Source organism: Sceloporus occidentalis, unplaced genomic scaffold (genome assembly GCF_023333645.1).
Source record: "Sceloporus occidentalis isolate IW3139 unplaced genomic scaffold, rSceOcc1.0.p SCAF_49, whole genome shotgun sequence".
In the NCBI taxonomy this organism is placed as follows: domain Eukaryota; kingdom Metazoa; phylum Chordata; class Lepidosauria; order Squamata; family Phrynosomatidae; genus Sceloporus; species Sceloporus occidentalis.
Window position 1 is genome coordinate 2312334 of NW_028317029.1, and position 22701 is coordinate 2335034.

Below are 22701 nucleotides of genomic sequence, written 5' to 3' on the forward strand. Positions count from 1 at the left end.
ACAAATTGCAAGCGTTTAGTATGATCCTTAAGTGCTTTAAGGCCCACCATGGACAACAGGAGGTGCCAGAATCCATTTCCACATTTATCTTACAACCTCACCCCACACATTTTTAAACGCGGTTTGTAAAGTGAGTGGCCGCAGAGACGCGGTAAGTAATTGAGCTCGCGGCCCCCTCTGTAGTCTCCCCAGTGAATCCGCACACGGAGACCTCTTCATTTAACGAGAAATATTCTGCATTTTCATGATTTTGCACTATGACCTGAATTAGTGTGAAAGCAGCTTTATGTTTCGTGCAGGTCTGCGGTGGGATTATAGCAATTAGCACAGCTCAAGAGCCTGTCTTGCATGTGAGATTTGGTGCGTTTAACGTCTGCGTGTGTTACTGGATAACTTAAATCCAATGCGTGCCCAATTTAAGGGGGACACGTGATCTTCGGGGGGATTCTCTTGCCTAGCTGCCCCGCTCTCCTGCGTTTATAGGGGGCAGAGCTCATAATCACCCCTGGTTGCTCCACTGAAATGGAATAAAGCAACTTTGGTGAATTTTAGATAATTCTACCAGATATAACTTGCAAAATTCATCCCGTGTAATTGTGTTGGGATTTCTAATCGTTGTGTTTTGATGTTTAGGCTGATCAGCTGATGTTCGCCCTGCATTTCGTCCGTGGAATGCATCCGGAGCTTTTCCAAGAGAACGTAAGTAAATGATAGAGTCCGATATAGATCTGTTTATCTTACCCTAATGATAAAAGCAGCCGTGGAGCACAGTAAGCAGGACTTTCCGTACGGTGGGTAGAAGTATGGAAAGTGTTTTCAGTGTAATTTGCGGATGTACAAGTAAATAGCAATTTCAGACACAATACTGATCTTTAATGCAAAGGGTGTTTTATATTTGTTTTTTTCTGACCATTTTTAGTATCAGATGAAAAATACATTTATTTGCTGTATTTGTTTCTTTAACTCAGCTGCAGTTTTTGCATGAAATAATATCTCCAGGCAGTGAATATTATGTGTTCTGGTTCTGTTATCCAGGGCCAATCTACTAGACAACTAGACCCCGATTCCTTATCATACGTCCTTATGATAAATATAGAATAACTCGGTCTTAATCACACAGCCTGATTCCCGACTAATGAAAGTCTATAGAGGAATGGACTTCGTTAGCATTGTAAATAAACATATTTTTGCTGGAAACACATGGCCGCCCTCGGTAATATTCTAGTTCTAAGAGGTAAGAGTGTATAATGTGGCAGCGTGTACCCAGCAGGCGGCCACGCACATTTGATTTATCTACCTCTGACCTGGCCAGGGCCGGTTTCCCTTCTGGATGCGTACCATGCCGTTTATACCCTATAAGACTAGGGACATAGCCACACAGCTAACATTTCCCTGTTTATTTTAAGCAAAGAAGTGTATCCCCCATCATTGGCCCTCGTTGCCCCCGTCGTCTGCCCTGTACGCATTCTCTCTGCTTGCTGCCTTGTTCTGCTTTGATCGTAATCCCATACTTGTAGATGATCGTTATTTGTATCGGGAAACATCCTCACGTACCTTCCCCTATGACCTTCCTTTACTTCCAACCCCATCTTCACAGTCTGAGTTAAAAACTCAAAGTCTCTAAAAGAATGTTGTATTTCATGTTATAGGAATGGGATGTTTTTACCGGTGTTACCATTGGAGACGTATTCAAGAAGTCTGTAAGTAAATCATTTCAAAAATGTTTTAAAAGGCATGTTTAATTGGTTAAAAAAAGCATAAAAATAATGAAATCTTGAACCTGCTAAAATGGTTCTTATAGGCTAAGCTCACTAGAGTTGGCCATCTATGTTTATAATATATAATTGTGGGGGGGGGGGTTGACATTTCCAGCTTTTCCACAAACTCCAAAAAGCTATTGGTTAATATATGCCATAGATTTTTACCCATCATCTACATTATAGGACTGCCACAGAAAAAAAGATAAAAACTTGGACTGTTTGCTAACTGCGTAACATTATATATTCTAACTCTAATTGGTGAATGAATGAAAGAACTCTGTGTTAATGATTGAATACTGTTCTGTTCATCAGTACAGGAGCATTCTCGCAATGAATGAAGTAATCCTTTGGCCACAAAAAGCTCAAAAGGCATGCTCTGTAAATCTAACACTGTACACAGCCTTCTCAAATCTTATCCATTTTTCAGGATTCTCAAAGGACACTTCGGGATCAGATTCCGTCATGGATTGAGCAAGAAAGAGCGTGGGCAGTAGCCTTGTTAAAGGTATGTTGTTGTTGTTGTTATTATTTACAAACAAACCAAAATACTAACTCATCTAGGAAGCAAAAAAAAGCAAAAAAAATCCAGGCAATTTAATACCATTTTGATAATTTGACATTGATAAATTCATTTAGTGAGAGTTCCATCTTTTTTTTTTTATGCTTCACTTCTAATATGTTTAAATTCATACGTTTGTGTAGCGAAGCTCTTTTATTTTTTAGGTAACGGCTTATCTCGTTTCTCATATTACCTGTCGAAAATAATATATGGCTTAATTAAAAACTGCATGTGTTTGAATCCTCCAATCCACCCAAATGTGATCAACGTGCTTTATCTCGCAGGCTTCGCTTCCAGCTCTTTATCAGACTCTGAGCCTTGAAGATGCAAATCTGTGGAATCATTTTTCAAGGAGCTCGGCTTGTGAGCAAGATTTTCCCGCGGCCATCGGCAAGAAACTTTCCTTATTTCAGCAGGTCGGTAGGAACAACGCGGCCCCTTTACTGATCACTGGCGCGGCTGGAAAATATGAAACCCTTTAATCTAATTAATGCTGGATACTTACAGTTTTTGTCTATATTATACACATGTACGTAGCAACATGACCCGGTAACATGAAAACGTCCCCGAAACATTCTTTTTAAATTTAGTTTGTAAATCTTTTGGGAATTCCGTGTTTTTTTCTTCTTCAGCTGGAATCCATCTCTTATAAGCTAATGTGACTTTACATTTTTCTATGTTGGCTCAATAAGAGGTTTGGATTTGGTTAGACACTTATTCCCGTTTTTTTTATTATGTGTCCAATACTGGACATACTTGAAGTATATAAATAATTGGGTGAAATAACCTTGTTTTCCTAACACAATAGCCTATTATCCAGTGTCCCAGGCAGCATATTAAACAAAGAATGCATTTTTAAGTACTTTCATATGTATTTATCATTTTATTTTTTTTAAAATAAAATAAATGTCTTACCTTTAGGAGGAGCTGCAGCTCTAGAGATTCTGCGGAACTTCTCCTCCGTGCTCCAATGTTTCTCGCCAACGATTTGCGGTGGCAAGAATGTGCTACCATTGAATCAGTCCCATGTTTGAGTTAAATTATGCTCACTTCTATGCCAACTTCCAAACAATGGTTCTACACATAACTTCTAGACTCGTAAAACGGGTCCTTGCAGAGGGTAAAAATGAAGAGGTCGAGGCAGGCCTAAATGTAGACTTTATTGCATTAGTAAAAAGCGTTAAAGAAAAAACTTTTTCTTGAGCGTAATTATTTTCTTGATGTCACTAAGCATCAAAAATGTCTCCAAATAGCATATTTTGCAAGGGTTTCTGTAAGATTAGTAGAAACGTGGCGTAGTCATCTAATGGTGGAACCCTCCTTGGAGAGGAGCATGCTAGAAAAGCTTATAAAGTGGCCCTGAACTCAAAATGTAAATACCTTCCAGCTTTGAGTTGGTAAAGTGTAGGACTTGTAAGGCCAGTTTGCTCTTCGGTTTTCCATCACAATCAAAATTTTAGTATAGCTTACAAAAGTGCAGCTAGTGAAGGACTTCGCGCCCACTATCTCCTAAAACTATAAGAATTTTTTTTCCCCATTTTGACGTCTTGAGTTATAACTTTTTTAGGACTTTGCATAAAGTTAGTGCATTTTTTCTGTAATGCCCTTACTGTCCGAAATAGACCTGAAACTCCAGATTCTTGCTTATGTCCGGATACTCTCTTGCTGTGACCACGACGGGTCAACCGTTAACCCTTCTGCTCACTCGCATATATCTAAGATTTCTCCCGTGCTGTAACTATTCCCTGAAATCCTTGTCATGTTCTTTCAGACTCTTACCCCGCCACCTTAATTCACAAAATAACCCATCTGTCCCCCCACCTTGGGAGCAATATTCATGTCACTGACGTGTGCACATGATCTTTTACACGGGTCTTAACATATGTTCATGATACTGTTAATTTTATATATGATCAATTTCAATGTTAATATTTATCTGTATACTGGGCACTACAGAAGCTTCTTGCTCTCCATAACTAAAATGGAATCATGTAAAATTAATGTTTTGCCATTTTGCCAGGGTCCAGCACCCTGCCCCCACCTGACCACATATACCGCATTATTTTGCTCTTTTTTTTTTGTCCAAAACTATAAATATGCAGCAATATGATGATAGATGATAGTTCCACTTGACTAAATGAAATGGCCAAGGACAAAGCCGGTGGTTCTGGAATGTGAATATCATTCCTGCATATAACATATTCATATTTATCATATTTTTTTTCCAGGTTCTGGTTGTCCAAGCAATTCGACCAGACAGACTTCAAAGTGCAATGGCCCTCTTTGCATTCAAGAATCTGGGTAAGTATTTGAACTAATTACTAAACATTTTTTTTGTAAATATATAAGCGATACAAAGGAGGAGGAAGATATATTATTGCTGGTTATATGAAGGGAGGGTAGATACAGAACAGTTTGCATACTGAGATTGTTGGGCTTGCTCTTTTTCTGCACCCTCAGCCTGGATTATGCAGGGGGTACTTGCTGGACAGGCATGTGTGTATAGCCGACATTATGAGATTTTAATATTTCACTAAATAAAACATTTGTGGTTTTGCTGCTGTTTAGTGGAATGGGCTGGGATACACCAATGAAGAAAACTTTAAAGCCCCTTAAATCATAATCCATCGGGCAAACTGTCTACTATTCTACTAAAATACATTGACAATGGCTTTCCTTTTTGAACTTGGAGACATGGTCGATAGGTTCTGTTTGGCCGTGAAGAGTGTGATATGTGGATCTGATAGAGTTGTCCATTTGGCCACTGTTTAGACTTCCTAATTTCAGATGTAGTTTCTCAGGGTCTTATCCTACATCCATCTCCAACACTGCTTCACCCAACAGCTTGGGGGTTGAAAGGGCTCTTTTCTTAAACCTTGGACTTACCCTCAGAAAGCATGAAGTTGGTCACGAGAAAGATTGATGCTGCCGTTTGGAAAGCCTTTTCAAGATGGCCCCAGGAACTCTTTCCCGTTTCGTCTGTCAGGCCTGCAAGCTCTGGAATTTCTTCATTCAGGATTTTCCAAGGATCCGTGTCCAGCCTTTATGAGTGCCTATTACTGCCCTAAGCTCCTTTCTGGGCTTTGATGTGATCTCATCCTCTGGTCCAGTGATTAGCATTAGCCAGTGTGAGGCCTCAATCTCCAAACCATGCACCTCCATGTGGCCTTGAGACGTTATACTTTACCTCTATTTAATCTGCTTGAATCCTACATCCCTTCTCATGTTAAAGGTGGCAGTTACTTCTGCCTGACGAGTTTCTGGCCTGTAAGCCCGGTCTTCTCGCTCTCCATTCGTTTTGGATGAACATGAGCTCTGCTTACCATCGGAATTTCTCCCCAAGAGAATTTCTGTTTTTCGTGCTTCTCAGGATATTGCGTTACCAACTTTTTTTTCCCGGTACCAAAGAATGGGAAAGATACAGAGCTGCATCTCTTAGACATCAAGTGAGCGCTACTGGTTTACCTGCAAAGGACCCATTTTTCCTTTGCTGGTCCCTGTAAGGGACTTAAGGTGTCTCTGAGGTGCCTCAGTTGTTGGCTAATACAGACAATCCATGAAGCAAATACTGCGGAAGGTTCGCTGCCCCCTGTTGGTCGGAAAGCCCACTCTACTGGCTACTGCATGGACCGCACTGGCAGACGTGCCTCCAGATCAGCGGCAATTTGGTCTTCGTTTTAAACTTTGGTTAAACGTTACCGACTTGGTATTCCAGCACTATTTTTTTGTGTCTATGTTTGGCAGACGAGTTTTGCTGTCTGATTATTTTGCACCCTTTCTGCTTGCACGTGTCTCGCTTCCCAGCTGAGGATCACAAGGGAAACATTAACTTCTTACCTTGGAGTTTCTTTTCCTTGTATATCCTGCTGCGGTACTTTTTTGTTCCCTCCCGATATATATTTTTTCTTATGCGTATATGACTTTGTTGGCTTAGTTATTACACGGCTGGTTTCATCAATGTCCTGCCCTACCTGAAGGGGCTGCTGAAGGATACACAAGGAGTATTAAGCCCCCCGTAACAATTTAATGTTTCTTGCAAAACTTTTTTAAGCCTCTAAATTGTTAGACCCGATGTGCTTGACTCAAAAACACTTTCATGCAGGCAGCCTAATAATATTCTATTATTTCAATGATTTTTTTTCTTCCTCTTTATTGCTAAACCAAAATAAAATGTAATCAACAATGGAAAATGTCAAGCTATTCGAATAACTAATTATCTTTCGTAGTAAAGAACCTTATTTATCTTCAATGCAAACGTATAAATAAACAAAATTAGCTTAATTTATTTTAACCGATCAGGGATATTTGTAAAAGATGCAGGTTTTTTTGTAGATCAGGGCATCAATCATTTGAATACGTTAATATAACGTGTAAATGAATCCACATGTATGTTTTTTTTTGGCATCTTTAAAAAATAAGTGCAGTTCTGAAGATTTGTTCAGTTTTTCCATCCACCCATATGTTGTTCTGCTGTAGAAAGCCGGTATTCTGGGTGAAAAAAGTAAGTTCCACCAATTTCCGCTGTGAATACGGAGATTGTCCCGCTTTCTGATCCACATTTTGTATTTATGTTAAAAGGTGCTTGTGTGGACAGCGTGTGATGTTGCCATAGCAACGCCTTGAGATTTTTGTTTATCTGTAATAAATGCATAACATGGGTTTATAATAAATGAAACAGAAGATGAATGAAAATACATGATTTTATGATTTTTTTTAAAGTTATTGATATTTTTTTATATTCTACCAACTTGTGCTAAATATCTGTACTTTTGTTACCTGTAATTAATTATTTATGGGGTAAGCCCCTAACAGCATGTGTTACCTTAATGCCGCTATCGGTGGTCTCAATAGAGCTAAAAGGTTTTTGTGGCACTGGACAAAAGCTGAGAAGCGCAAGATTTGAAATCAGTTGATTAAAATTATTTAAAATAAATAAAATAACAAGGGTAAACGATATTATCAAGGTATTTTTTTTTTTTCAATTTTGGAAATAATGGTAAAATAACAAAGTATGTTATAAATGTACTCTAAAATAGCAACTATTAATAAATATAATATTCTATAACACAAGTAATTATTTGGCAGTTGTATATATGTAAAAGCTCTTATTAAACTACAGCTGATCTTAACCTTTTTCACACACTGTATTCAGCCCATTTTTGAACTGAAGGTTATTTCCGGAGTCTGGAAGCGAGGCCGTTTATTTTTGTAATGATTCATTTGGCAGCGGAACGTGGAGTGGATGTACCGTATGTTTAGCTTTTCGACAGTGATAACATCATCAGAAATACATTATTGTCTGGACTATATGTACAGTAAATGGTATATGTATATATATTTATATATAATTATATATATATATATATATATATATATATACGTGTATTTATATATATGTACCATGTATATAACTTCTGCTTTGATGTTTATGGTAAGATTCTTATTGTGTTTGGACACAATATATGTCTGATCTCTCCTGTAGTCTGTATATGGTTTCCTTGACTCCTCTTTGGCAAGGAGCATTTTGGTGGCGTGACCCAACGCTGTGCGCCACACAACTGGCCAGAGAGTGGAGAACGGGGATAAAATACCCCCCCACGGCCTTACCCCGGCACCGGCATACCATGTTCACGTTGAGAAGAGTGACCAGCGAGTAAATACGCATAAACAGATCCGTTATCCGAAATACTTCTGGTCTCAAACATTTCAAAAATGGGTTACTCAACTTGTGTATATGTATGCAACAGCTTATTTTAGTTTCATTGTTTATTATAGGACTGAAAGACTTGTCTCCTCCACCTCTGAATCTGAAACGCCTGAGTAAGGAAACTCTGGCTACGGAGCCAGTTCTAATAATTATATCTCCGGGAGCGGACCCGTCCCAGGAATTGCAGGAACTGGCCAGTGCCGAGATTGGCAGAGAGCGGTATCACGAAGTAAATGCATATTCTGATTATTATTAGGATTTAACATTTTACGTATAATTCTGTATAGTGTTCAGTGGGGTATGTACAAACTAGCATCTGAATGGGGCTTGTGAGCATCTGTTTATTCCTCCCATGCCACTGCAAAGCCGACATGCGCCTGTCTGCTTAGAAAGTAATACAGCCCAGCTGAAAAAAGTTTAACATTCACGAATAATGGGATGTTTAAAAAAAAAAAATAATAATGCTGGTACATAGTTTTAAAAAGTTATTTTATCCTAGCAACCAATAAATATTCCTGCTGATTGGCCCATATTATTCGTTGCTACAGTAACGAGACCACTTTTCAAACTTTGGCCTAAAATATTATAGATGACATCAATGGTGAATTATCTTATCAGATGTGTGTTTTAAATGGACACGTAATCCTCAACTAAAGGCAACCGAACCAATGGCTCCATCCAGAATTATCATCATACCTGGGAACTTCTGGGCTCCGGCTACCCGGAGCCTTCCCTTGCGGGATGCGGCCACAACTGCGCACTGACGTTAGTGGGCGGTCCCGCTGACGGCAGCAGGAAACACCCCCATTTCAATGAAAAAATGGGGTGGAGCGGGAGCGGGGCGTGTCAAGACCCTGCGACCCGGAGGATTCGGGTCTTGGTTATCATGTTAATGATAGTGAGCCACGTTTCTCTCCACTGAGTGATCCAGAGGGCGAGTCCCCTAGTACTAAGAGCCCCCTTTCAAAAAGTATGGAACGCACATAATTTGGGTTTCTTAGAATTTTTGATTTAAGTACAAGTGGGGTTTTATTTGCCGTTACATAAGGATATGACCGACAGAAATTAGTAAGGCAACTCTGTCTCATTTTTTACATCAGCTATTTCTGAAAAGTATCTGGATATTTGTATAGTAGGGCGATACGACTGGCTCAGCTTGTGAAAAATGTATTTAATTTCATTAATGTGAACCAGTCTCAAACTCCCCTAGCTGAAGGGCCTTCAAGAATATTTATTCTTTGATCTTCTTGCCTTAATCAAGCTTTAGTCTCTGTACGTATGATTAATTGGTTTTAAACTGCACTTATGCATTATCTTGGTAATTGCAGCATAATTTTCTTTCTCGGTAGGTGGCGATGGGTCAAGGCCAAGCTGATCTAGCCATACAAACATTAAGGGAGTGTGCCAAGGAAGGGGAATGGCTCTGCTTAAAAAATCTGCATCTTGTCATTTCTTGGCTTCCTGTCCTGGAAAAGGCAAGTAAAAACCCAAACAGCTGACGAGATTATCTGAGCACAGATTCTTCACTTTCACGTTTTACATCATTTGGACTTCCATTCATGAAATTGGAAATCTAATCTTAGGAAAAACATTTTCATGTCTTGTTTGGCTGGGCTGCTTGAAATATGATGTGTCATACGAAAGGATAAATGGCTGCAAATTGACTAATAGACTTGACATGTTGTTATATCTATTGGCAGCAATAAAAGCCCTCCAACATTGAGAGTATTTAAAGTGTTTTATAAGGAAAGCAGTTAAATAAATTTTTAGGGAGACACTACATTTGAGCTCATTCCATGTATACCGGGCAGCTGCAATTACATAGTCATGTTTTGATCAGGGGCATCTGCCCTTCATTGGTTGATGCCAGCGCAGGCCCCTGCCGGCAACCAATAGAGTCACTCTTACAGACCTTTAACTCCTGGAGCTGCGAGACCATTGGTCTCCCCAGGCCAAGTTTTTGCGTCAGGAGTTAAAGGTCCGTAGGAGGACTCTATTGGTCGCCGGTAGGGAGCTCCTCTGGCATCAACCAATGGAGGGCAGCAATATTCGCATGAAAAGAACACAGGAACGGGCGAATATTCATGGAATACGAAGGCGCTAGTTAAAATTGGGTAATTTGGGCTTCAAGTTATTATAGGAAATATTTTTCTACTTTGAAAATACATCTTATCCGCTTAAAAATATTGAGGAGAGGTACATTACGTGTCTAGCTTCTTGACCATTTACCACTTTCACAAAGAAGAGTCTAACATGTTCAGAAGGAACGTTGTCTGGAAAGCTCACATGGCTACAAATCTAATTCTGTAAACCAATTGGCTCATAGATGGTATCAATAACTTCTACAGAGTCTGACCTTTAGCACATTGATTACTGTATTGGCTCGAATATAGGCCGCACTTTTTCCCCCCACTTTAAGTCTTTAAAGTGGGGGTGCGGCCTATATTCGGGGTCTAGCGCCCGACGCCCGGGACATGCAGTCCCGGGCGCCGGGCAGGGTTAGGATACAGATCCCCCGCAGCTACTCCCCGATACGCTCAGACAGCCTCCCCTGCCAGCACTTTCCATGGGGGGGGGTGTCTGCACGGGAGGTTGTCTAAGCTTTACCTCTGCCCCCAGAGGAGACTCCCGGGTGTCTTGCGGGGCTGGCGGGGGACATCTACGCATTACGCAATACGCGTACACAACTTCCGGTGCCGGCACATCAGCTGAGTGCCGGCACCGGAAGTTGTGTACGCGTATTGCGTAGATGTCCCCCGCAAGACACCCGGGAGTCTCCTCTGGTAAGTCGGGGGGGGGGGCAGAGTGGCAGCAAACTTTTTTCTTTAAAAAAGCACCAAACTTTTAGGGTGCGGCCTATATACGGGGGCGGCCTATATCCGAGCCAATACGGTATATTCATTGTAACATTTATTTTTGCAAATAACGCATATATTGGCTACTTTACATTTCTATAATCCAATAGGAATTAAACACCCTCCAGCCAAATGCCAATTTCCGCCTATGGCTTACTGCTGAAGTTCATCCAAAATTTACAACGATTTTGCTGCAGGCGAGTTTAAAGATAACATATGAGGTAAGAGTTATTTTCTATACATGTACAAGAAACATTAAGCATGACGAACAACATTTCCATTGAAAATAACATCCGACAAACGGTTCCTATGGAGAAGTTTGATTTGGGATTTTTGGCCTACTTTCATATCATTGTTTATTTAAAAAATAAATAAAAAATAAGTCTTCCTTGTATATACAATCACGTTCAATATATATTAAAGAAATTACAATGATGCTGGCAAAATCCAAAAGTCATTTGTGGTTGGTGATATTTAATTCACAAAATTAATAATTCCTAGTATTTCATCCGTAATTTGTTTCCTTCAGCTTTGAATGTTTTATGTTGTGTGCGGCAAACTTCTACCGAGTTCTGTATTCGGTTATGAAGTGTTTTATGTTGTGTGGCAATCTGGTGGAAAGAGTATATTTCCCGTTCTCGGTGTATATTTGAATGTGTTAATTTTTTTTTTTTATTTGACGTAACGGGATAGTAGTAGTGGATTTAAGTGCGTGTAGGATCAGGAGAGGGAGAAGGACTGAGTTAGACCCCTAAAGAGAGAGATACATATGGTCCTGGGAAAGTGTGGAGGAAAGTGTAGAATTGTTCCAGAGAAGCTGGGTTTCGGGTGGCGCGTGAAGCATCCAAGAAAGCGAAAGGCTGTTAGAAATAAGGGAAGGAGGCCGGTTTGTGTTTCATCTGCGTATAGGTGAGGTTGTAAGTTTGCCATGAGAAGAGTCCATTGTGATGCCAATGAGAAAAGGAAATGGTAATTCTGACCGGCAGGCATCTCATTCTTATTGACAGGACATTGTTGTTGTTGATGTAATGGCTTCAGGACCAGAAATTTTTCTCATGAGTTTTCTGGCATCATAAAAACGTTCTTGAAGCCCACATCAGAACTTCAGGTCTCCAGATGGACGATTAAATGCATCTCTTTATGTTATATAGAGAGTTGCCTTGGTTGGTGTGTGTGTGTTTAGGGATCAAATAGCACCACAACTTCGATACTAATCAAGGCAACTCTTAAAATAAATTCAGGGGGAATGCAATTGTCCAGCTAGATAAATGCACGATAAAGTGTTTAGGGATCAAATGGCACCACGGCGTCATCTTGCATTTATCTATGTCAAATATCTTATGCTACACAAAGAAAAAATAACACCCCTTCTGTAACCCACACTGTCATTAATCACTTATTGTTATTATTATTTATTGTTTTATATAGCGCCATCAAATTCCATAGCACTGTACAGTGGGTGGACAGGACATAACAAATAGTATGTAACATAACAGTTTGACTAACAGAGACAACAGGTGAGGAGGGCCCTGCTCAAAGGAGCTTACAATCTAGAGGAATTTAGGGTGTATTACACAATAGGTAAAAGTGCCGTTGTTAGGGATGGACCAGCCACACTAGTAAAAGTATTGCAGGAGAGGGACTAGGAAAGCTGAGCTAAAGGAATATGGGAGGAAAGGGGTTAATGTCCTATGTTGTAAGCATCCTTAAAGAAGTGGGTCTTGAGGGATTTTTTGAAGGAATAAAGGCAGGGGGAAAGGCGGATGGGCCGGGGGAGGGCATTCCAGAGGATAGGGGCAGCCCTGGAGAAATCTTGTAAGCGGGCATGAGAGCGAGAAATCAGAGGAGGGGATAGAAGGAGGGGAAAATTAGGACTGACTTCTTCACCCAGAAGGTTTGGTTGCCAAAGTCCTGCTGCCTCCTGCACCGCAGGGACCTGTATTAACCCTTGAATTTAGTAGACATGCGTACATCCCTCACAAACATCAGTAACTCTTAACGTATCAAATGATTAGTATTGTGTAACTGCAAAATATTGCTTTTTGAGGGGATAGAAGGAGATCATTGGATGAGCGGAGAGACCGGTGTGGAGTGTATTTAGAGATGAGTGAGAAGATGTAGGGAGGGGAACCGCTGAGAAGAGCTTTAAAGGTAAGCGTGAGGATTTTGAAGTGAATCCTGAAGCGCACAGGCAGCCGGTGAAGAGACTGACAGGGGAGAGACGTTAGTAAAGCGATGGGAGAGGAAGATGAGTCTGGCAGCAGCATTCATGGTGGATTGTAGAGGGGTGAGACAGTTAAGAGGGAGACCGGCTAAGACAGAGTTACAATAATCAAGGCGGGAGATAATAAGGGCATAGACAAGGGCTTTAGTGGCATGCTGTATTAAGAAGGCACGGATGCGGGCAATGTTTTTAAGTTAGAGACACTTTTTAGAGACCGACTGAATGGTAGGGGGTGAACGAAAGGTTGGAGTCAAGGGTGACTCCAAGACAGCCCGCGTGAGTAGACTGGGAGATGATGGCACCATTAACATTGAGGGAAGCCGATGGGGGAGTCTTAGCGTTGGAGGGACGGAAGATGAGAAGTTCGGTTTTGAAGCGATTGAATTTCCGGAAACGTGCAGACATCCAGGTAGAGACAGAGGCGAGACAGTTAGCGACACTTATGGAAGATAGCCCTGACTAATGATGACATATACGTTACCCTTGGGGCATTAGGATTTTCTTTACCCACTGTATTGCAGAATGTCTTGTATGTTACATTTGTACATATATTATATTAACAATGGGGATTACAAATGCAGTTTTTCTGCTAATACGGGCTGTGGTAAGTGAACAATTTGTGCCCCGTAATAAAATATTAGACGTCAATAACAGAAAATTAGGGCTAGATTCAAAGGACTGACTTCTTCACCCAGAAGGTTTGGTTGCCAAAGTCCTGCTGCCTCCTGCACCGCAGGGACCTGTATTAACCCTTGAATTTAGTAGACATGCGTACAGCCCTCACAAACATCAGTAACTCTTAACGTATCAAATGATTAGTATCGTGTAACTGCAAAATATTGCTTTTTGAGAAAAAAAACGTATGCCCACGTTAGTGATAATTACATAGCAATAATTGCCCGTGGGACTAGGATGACTCAAAATTACCCATACTTGTGTTCCAAAGTGGATCCATGTGCGCTTCCATTCAATAGAACCACTAGAAAAATTGAGATATAAGCAATTTTCTATACAAGGAAACACTCGCTCCTAAAATCACATAAGCAGATCGTAAGATGCTTTCATTCTATTTTTGGATGCTTACATTTAGAAGACAAGTGTTTATAGAAAGGTCTTTTATAAAATTTAAAGTGTTCTTCCTTCTTTTCCTGGTAGTTTTTTTTTTTTTTTTTTTAATAGTCTCTTTCCTGAATATCTAAAATGCTGCCGTCGCTGTGATTTCAAACATTGAAAAAGCGTCATTTAAAAACCAGTTGTGTTACGTACTTGATAATTACTTAAAGTTTGATGTCAAATCCAGTAGGAAATGTTAGGATGTTAATGTGCCACGGGCCCACGATTACTAGCTTGGAGAGCTTCTGAATCCGATCAATATGTCGATGACATTATTGCAGCATAAAAAATAAACTTCTAGCTCTAATATCTGACTTTCAAAAACCATAATTGAGTGAATAAAAGCAATCTACAAAATGCAAGCATACACTAAATTACTTTTTTTGTGTACCTTGACTTTGATTATACTACACTGCACAATTATTATAATTTGCCTGTGGACATTAACTCCGTAAACCATTCCAATAAGTTATTTAATCAAGTACAAACTAATGCTAATTAGCAAAAAATAAAAGTAAAAATATATATATGTGATCTTTGAAATTCGGGCCTCATCCAAATGACTGTTAGATAATATTTATGGTGTGTTATATATATATTTTTTTGCAAGCAGCTGAATAGTTTGCTCAATACCTCTATGCAAAACCACTATTCTGTGTCATTTGTGTCATATTATACATACTTGTTAGCATTCCTGTCTGTAGCTCAAATTCATTCTCACCCCATGGGATAAGTGTGCTTGTTTGAGTTCAGTGTGTCCCACATCATGCAGCTCTTAAAACCTTTTCTCATTGTATAATATAGTAATAGAAAAATTATCAGAAATGTGTAACTTTTTTTTTTTAAAGAGGTGGCCAGACAAGCCTCCTACATGCCCTGCCAGCTTTACAGCAATCTATTTAATGTTGATGTGAAATTATTTGCCAAAATTCTGGCTAATAGATTGAATGTCATTCTTCCTGACCTGATTCATAAGGACCAGGTTGGGTTAGTTCCTGGAAACCTTTTCTGTCTAATTTCAGCACAGGCAATGACAGGCAGCTTTAGTTTCCCTAGACGTTGAAGAAGATTTGACAGAATGTATTGGGGCTGTATGAGATAAGCCTTGAAACACTATAACCTACCCAAGCAATTTTTAAAAGCAGGAATTTTTACTTCCTCTCTGTTTAAACTCACCAGTGGCACAAGGCATGGCTGCCCCCTATCCCCATTCATTTTTGTGTTGGCTATAGAACCTTTGGCCACTAGATCAATGGATTACTACCCATTTGGTTACCAATTCAGTGGCCAAACGTTTACAGATGTGGAATTTATGGCACCTTTATGACATTATGAGTGGAAAAGCAGCCAGGACAGTTCTTAGGGGTACAGTTAGGTGAAGATGAAACACTAGGTTCTAATACAAGCATTTCACTTTAATTATACCAATACCTTGGAACCAGTGGTATTCCCTAGCCTAGGCTCACTAGTCCTAGAGTAGCAGGGGGGGAAATCACCCCTGATGTACCACTGTTCAATGGGTTGTTTACAGGGGAGATCTCCTAAAGTGTCCCTTTTACACTATGGAGGTTTGCGCAGACTCTAGACTGTATTAGAAGGCACTGCGCATATTTAATGACATGGGGTGCCGGGATATAACTTCGTATCCTGGTGCTCTATCTCTTAAAGGGACGACGCTGCTTGGAACTCTCTGCATTTGACCCCGAGTATCTGGGTAAAGACCTGCTTCCCGGAGTTCTCCTCTTTCATTTAGACACCCCCACCACCTACTCAATCCCCCCCCCTCCCAACTCATTTAAAGTTCTATGTGGGAGATCTCTGGGTAGCTACTCTAGAAGGTTGTCCGGTATTATACCTTTTAGATATGTATAAGGACTGCACATATTAAGTTCTAAAAAGCTCTGTAGGGTATTTCAGTTCTGTAATGAACCTTTAAAGAATGGAAAAGTAATACAATTGTTGACCCAATTCCCTCATTGTTTATAAACACTGTAAGGTTTAGTGTTCCTTTAAGGCAGTGTAAAATCACAAATATGTGAGTGTTCTCTAAGTTTAAAACTGTTTTACTGTTTTGTTACATTGTAGGCACCACCTGGTTTGAAGAAGAACCTGATGAGGACATATGAATCCTGGACACCAGAACAGATAAACAAGCGGAACCTCCCATCCCGAGCACAGGCTTTGTTCAGCCTCGCCTGGTTCCATGCTGTGTGTCAGGAACGGAGGAATTACATTCCCCAGGTAAACAGATATGTCTATTTTTTTTACCTTAGATGCTGGATCTGTGTGGTTTTATTTATTTTCTCACCGTGCTCGTCGTGCTCGTGCGTTTTTGGTTTTCTCTTGGCCATTCTTTCCATCTATTTATACTTATTTCTTTTCTGCGTCTTTTGCCTGTCATAGTCTCCTGTTTTTTTCTTTTTGTTTTTTTGTAACTTTGTCACATAGTGTCTCACAACTCTCAAAAGAAAGAAAAGTCACATAGAACTCCCACTTTGGGAAACCATCTTGAAAAGTTTTACTGGCAAAATGCCTAATAGAAGGGAAGACAGAAGACATTGTCTTCAGAGCTCTAGATATTCATCTTGGTTGTGTGTGTGTGTGTGTGTGTGTGTGTGTGTGTGTGTGTGTATATATATATATATATATATATATATATATATATATATATATATATAATATATAGCGAGGGAGAGAGTCAGCCTTGTAATATGCACACCTTGTAAGGTTACACTAGTTCACTTGCTATCGTATTTTTGCTGCTTTTCAACCTGAAGACACCTCTTCTGCAGGATCTCTAGAAATAACTTATAGTGAGACCGCTTAAAACCCCAAATTTAATCATCATGGCCAGTTTAATAAAACCTTATGGACAATAAAGTGGGCTGACAGGGTTGGCCACTGTAGTCAGGGATAGTTACAATAAACCTATTTTACAGGAGTGGGTTAAAATCGCTGCGTCCCGTTTTGTTTTTTATAAGCGGTCCTGTTAAAGGGACGTTCTAGTCACATTGTTCTGAAGGGAACATGCGCGACCATGATGTCAAAGCTTTGTGTATTGATCATTTTCCTGCAGGTGGTGTAACATTGTTTCATTTGATAATGTTATAGGGATGGACAAAGTTTTATGAATTTTCATTATCAGATCTGCGTGCAGCATATGACATTATTGATCGACTTTATGAAGGTTAGTAGATGTGATTTTGGTCGGTGATAAAGTGTTAACATTGGGAGGTTGTTGAGTAATAGTCGTTAAAATTGTATTTGATTTTTTTCCTTCTATTTCATTTGACACTCTTTTTCACCCCCCCCCCTTTTTTTTTAGCTTAACAACATTGTAATCAAACAAGGAAAAAAAAACTGATATAGATATTACCGTTTTAAGGGGACTTGTCACTTGTCCCATATCCTACGTTTTACAGATTTGTTCAGTAGATAAACCTACCTAAATTTACAGGTTTAAAATAATCTATATCTACATGTAAAAAACTCATATTAATACCATTGGGAGTGGTGTCTTCACCTCGTGTTCTCAGGATCTGTGTGTTTATGCCTTCCTATGATTTTCTTTCTCCTATATTGTTACCCCGCTGATTAGTATTAATTAGTTCAGGCAGCCTTTGCAGAGGTCCAGGGAGGAGAAGGGAGACAATCCCGGCTCTGCCACCCTGACACAGATCGCAGCTTCCATGAAGTTAACATTTAAACGAAATATCTCCAAAAACAATTACAACAAAAAGGTTCTTTTAATGAATGGATTTAGTTATGCTTAAACCCATAATTCTAAATATATAAAATTCTAGGGTAATAGTAATGTACATGCAAAGCAACACCCCCATCCTGACAAATATATGCTTAAAGTATGGGGGTTTATTCACTAACCTGTGAGTTGCTGGTTAGTAATGTCGTAAGGTTTTCTCACCTGCGTCATTACTATACAACGCTACTTGAGTCCCTCGTGCAGGATCAACTCATCTGTGCTGAACATTAATAATGCATTGATAATTTGATGAGATAATGTCTTCTCAACTGCATGGTTTGGCGAATAAACTACTGAATGTCACGTCATGTTCCGAAGTTGATCGGCGCTAATTTATTGTATACGCTTTTCACTTGGAATTATAGATGGCAGATCAGATGGCCATTCAGCCCTTCTAGTCTGGCCATTTTCCCCTGCTATTTAGATGTGATTTATGGTTATTAGAGACTATAATTGTACGTTCGATTAGCCAATCATGTTCCAATTGAAACACTGTCCTTGAGAAGTGAATAAAGCCTAGTTCTTATGTCAGCCATCGTCGAAGAGATGCAAGCGGTGAAAAGTCATCAACCCCGATGACATTAATTTTATGGAGTCACACATGGTAAATTAGGACGGATTTTTCTGTGTATCTGTAATCTTACATTTCCCCCCAAACATATGTTCATCATCTTTTTTCACACGCGCCTCTCTATTTCTACCACAAAAATAAATTGTATGTCGCAAGTCGAATATTGATAATCGCTGAATAAATCTCAGAGATTTTGTTCTAAATCGCGTGCGCTGTCACCTGCAGGTGGCAGAGACTTTCAGTGGGATTTCGTCCAAGGCCTTTTAGAAAATGCAATTTATGGAGGACGGGTAGACAACTACTTTGATTTGCGAGTGCTTCGATCCTATTTGGAACAGTTTTTCAATTCTCAAGCAATTGGAGGCTCTCAGATGAGGAGCAGCAAAATGACTCATTTCCCCGTACCCGTGACCTTGCCAAATTCCTGCAGCATTATGGTAAGAAGTGTGTAGTATTTGGTCATATTATTCTGCGTGTAGATCAATGCATAAAAGTCCTGTGTGAACTATGTGTTAAATTGTTTCAATTGCTATTATAATTATTTTAGCACACTGTAATTACTGGCAACTGCACCTGATGTCCTGATGCCTGTATAGGGTGCATGCCTTTGCATATATATACATCAGTAGGTAGTTGCTGGGTCATAATGTACGCTGAATGTACATTCTTCCCTAGAGTCACATGATTAAACCCAACCAGAAGCCACCTGTGCCAGTGGTACCATAACCTGCTAAACATGCTAATGTCTTATTAACCTGGGATGGGCTCAAGACCATCAGGACAGGCTTACCTTAGGGCCCCGCAGCAGCTTTTCCTTTGGTCATAATAGAGATCTTTGCAACTTTTGGCACAGATGTCTCCATACACCCTTGTGACCTGTACATATCCTGGTGCCCAGCATCAGGAAGCATGCAATCTCTGAAGGAAGAAGTGCTCGTAGAAAGAGAGAGATGTGCCAGTGGCACTTCTGGTAAAATTTGGATGAGGCTAGCTTGTTGGTGGAGGATGACCCCATCTGCAAAGTATTTCACTTTGTTTTTACTTACTATCATAGGAGTATCGTGGTGTTATAGAAAGCCTTCCAGAGGATGACAAACCAAGCTTTTTTGGTCTTCCTGCCAACATTGAGCGTTCATCCCAGCGCATGATCAGTACACAGGTATGGAGATGTGAATTCTGCCAAAAAAGGAATAAATACATGTTTTGCTTGATTGTTATTGTCTTGAACGGTATTTTTCTGCTTTTCTAGTTTTACCCTGAAGGTACTTGAAAATGTAGGTATTATGCACCAGAACTACGCATATAAATACCTTGCTCTGTACAATTTAATACATACATTCATACATGTATAGTGCTATCAGTGTTTAACACCTTTGACGACAATTGATGTGCCTGGCACATCATGGGGTTAAACGAGCGTTGAAAGCAATCCTTCATGGCTTTCTTCACTCAGCTGGTATTGCTGAACATCCAGCAACACCAAAAGAAAAAAATGTAGGTGACCTGTACGATTGCTTCCAGATGCTGAAAAGAAGTGCTTAGTCAGTGTTGCTAAAGTGATTGTACATAGAGGTATTCCGCAACACAAAGTCAGGAGCCCCTTCCTAAAATTGGCGCTGTATCTTCCCAAGAATCCTGCCATGAAAAGAGGTAAAATACCAGTATTTGTAATACCCTGGAGTGTCTAGTGGTTTGATGGGGTACATTGAATTGGCTGGTTTCAAAGATGTCATAAATAAGACATAGGCGCAAACTAGCCAGATGTAAAAAAAAAAACGTGCACCTCCTAAATCTCGTAGCCCCCAAACCAATGCATGGGTCATATCACTGTACTCAGGGGGTGTTTTTGAACACATATTGCGGTGTTTGGCACATCTGATACAATTTGTGTGAAAAAAATTACTACCAAAAACTTTTGGCAAAGGCTGGTTAAAATACCAGGATTTAAAAAATACCCTGGGGTGTCTAGTTTTCAAAAATATATGGTTTGATATATGGTATATTGGCCGGGCTCAAAGAGTGTCCCAAAGAGTGCATGGGCACAGGATAACCAAATATCAAAGTTCAACACCTCCTAAATATTTTCAAAAATATATGTTTTGATGGGGTAAGTTGAATAGGCCGGGTTCAATGTTCTCCCAAATAGGAAATGGGGTCAGAATTTTCAACATGTCAAAGTTCCAAGTTCCAGAACTGAATTGTGTGTGCCCCAAATGTGGCATTTTACCCTCCCAAACAACCTGACCCACCCAGGTATGGGTCGTATCGCTGTACTTAGGAGATGTTGTTGAACACATATTGGGGTGTTTGGAAGTGCCATATACCAGGAGCTGTATACTCATACCTGAATTTAAATGTGTGTGAAAACTAAAAAAAAAAAATACTACCACAAAGTTTGACAAAGGCTGGTGGTAGAATTAGTGCATGGAGAGAGTTAAAATAATAATTTGATGAGGATAAATTGAATTGACCGGCTTCAATAATGGAATTTTGGTAACACTAATACTATTGCCGATAGGTGTCCTGTTGGATTAAATCGTCTGGTAGCTTTTACATGTCATTGACATTGACATTGTAACGTATGTACTAAAAATCCAAAAATTCGCAATATTATGTATTGGGGGGCACATTTTGCATTCATGATTGATTTAACTCTGTCTGGCATTGATTCCACAAGTCTGTGCAGCATTCTACAATCCACATTATTCTAACACTTTTTTTGAAGCATCCCAGTAAGTGTTGCGCTTTTTCTATTTCCAAATTATTAAAGTCCGGGGTTGAAGTCCGGTGATTGTGGTGGGAAAAGCTGTGCAAAAGTCTTGTCATACCCCTTTAGTATATGTATTGTATATAGCGCTGTGTAAATTGGCGCTATATAAATAAAAGATAATAATAATAATTAGCTTTCCTTGGTCTTCAGATACACCTGACTCAGCTTTGATGTATGTTCAGGATTGTTGTCCTGCTGTAACATGAATCCTCATGACTTTAAGCCAGAAGCCAAGGCATGCCTCTGCAGAATAGAGTTTAGTCAAATTGGAGAAGTCACAGAATAGCCAAAGCATCTCCTCGTCTGGCTATTTCCTCCACCAAAATGATTTGGCCAGGCTCAAAGATGTCCCAAATAGTGCATGGGCACAGGATAACCAAATGTCAAAGTTCATCATTGAAAAATCCACACCTCCTAAATAGTAAATCTATCCAATGTGCATTGTTTTCCCCCCTTAGAAATAGTTGATTTAGTTACAGTTTGGAACCAGGAACATTTGTCAGCACTCAGGGAATAATGTCCTTCAATTACTTCACTGATCTCCTTTGACGTGAGTACAAAAAGGTATTTCAACGGATGTCCTTCTTCAAACTCCGCATCAGGCAGGAGCACTAGTAGAAGCACTAGCAGGACCATACTAATACATACCGCTCCCATGGGTGCTAGGATGTTATCCTTTGAATGAGATATATTGTGTCAGCGGGTTTTCACATAAAGATTTAACAAAGATTTGTCTCTGTGCTAAATAATGTATTCCTAACTATCAACTGATTATAATATATTACTTCTTTCTATGAACAAGTGAACACAAATAGAAAACCGAAATCCCACGTGTGAATATAAAATAAAAATAAATACTTCCCACAATGAGAGCAGCTACCAAACAACACTCTTCCTCAAAGTGTATACAGAAGCAAACCAGGAATAATGGAGCGCATATACATAGGGGAAGAAAAATAAAACAAAAACAATGGTGTATGTCAAAAAAAAATTATAAATGAAAAAGTGTAAGTTCCACTCACAAAAGGACTGAATAAGCAGGCTCATCAAATGTTAAGCTTCTAAAACTGTAATCTGTAAAAACAAGCAGAAACCAGGATGGTGCAGTATCTTCAGCAAACTGATCTTAAAAGATCAAAATGCACTTACAATTGAGATGTAGCACAACTCAAAGAGTATTGTGCAAAAGCATGTAGAAATAAAGCATCCGGTGTATGGTGATAAAACACCGTAGCCTCATGTAGCTGTACTGAGGACGGGATGATGCGACTGAAGACGCGACTGAGGACGTGATGACGTACCCGGAAAGCTCACATCTATTTAAATGGACGATTGATGCTATACGGAACTTTTTATGATTTATACTGCCGTTTGATTTCCTT

General features: G+C 39.7%; 1 protein-coding gene across 1 annotated transcript in view; it reads left to right on the forward strand.

The window, feature by feature from the left end:
* Positions 1 to 22701, forward strand: part of LOC149288903 (cytoplasmic dynein 2 heavy chain 1-like) — a 140725-nt gene that overhangs the window by 60001 nt on the left and 58023 nt on the right. Inside the window, exons 71-82 of the mRNA XM_089491172.1 lie at positions 634 to 699; positions 1650 to 1700; positions 2188 to 2265; positions 2604 to 2735; positions 4548 to 4620; positions 8095 to 8255; positions 9376 to 9501; positions 10992 to 11102; positions 16304 to 16459; positions 17330 to 17405; positions 18775 to 18986; positions 19604 to 19708. Of these exons, the coding sequence (XP_089347298.1) occupies positions 634 to 699; positions 1650 to 1700; positions 2188 to 2265; positions 2604 to 2735; positions 4548 to 4620; positions 8095 to 8255; positions 9376 to 9501; positions 10992 to 11102; positions 16304 to 16459; positions 17330 to 17405; positions 18775 to 18986; positions 19604 to 19708 (1347 nt within the window). The remainder of the gene's footprint in view (positions 1 to 633; positions 700 to 1649; positions 1701 to 2187; positions 2266 to 2603; positions 2736 to 4547; positions 4621 to 8094; positions 8256 to 9375; positions 9502 to 10991; positions 11103 to 16303; positions 16460 to 17329; positions 17406 to 18774; positions 18987 to 19603; positions 19709 to 22701) is intronic.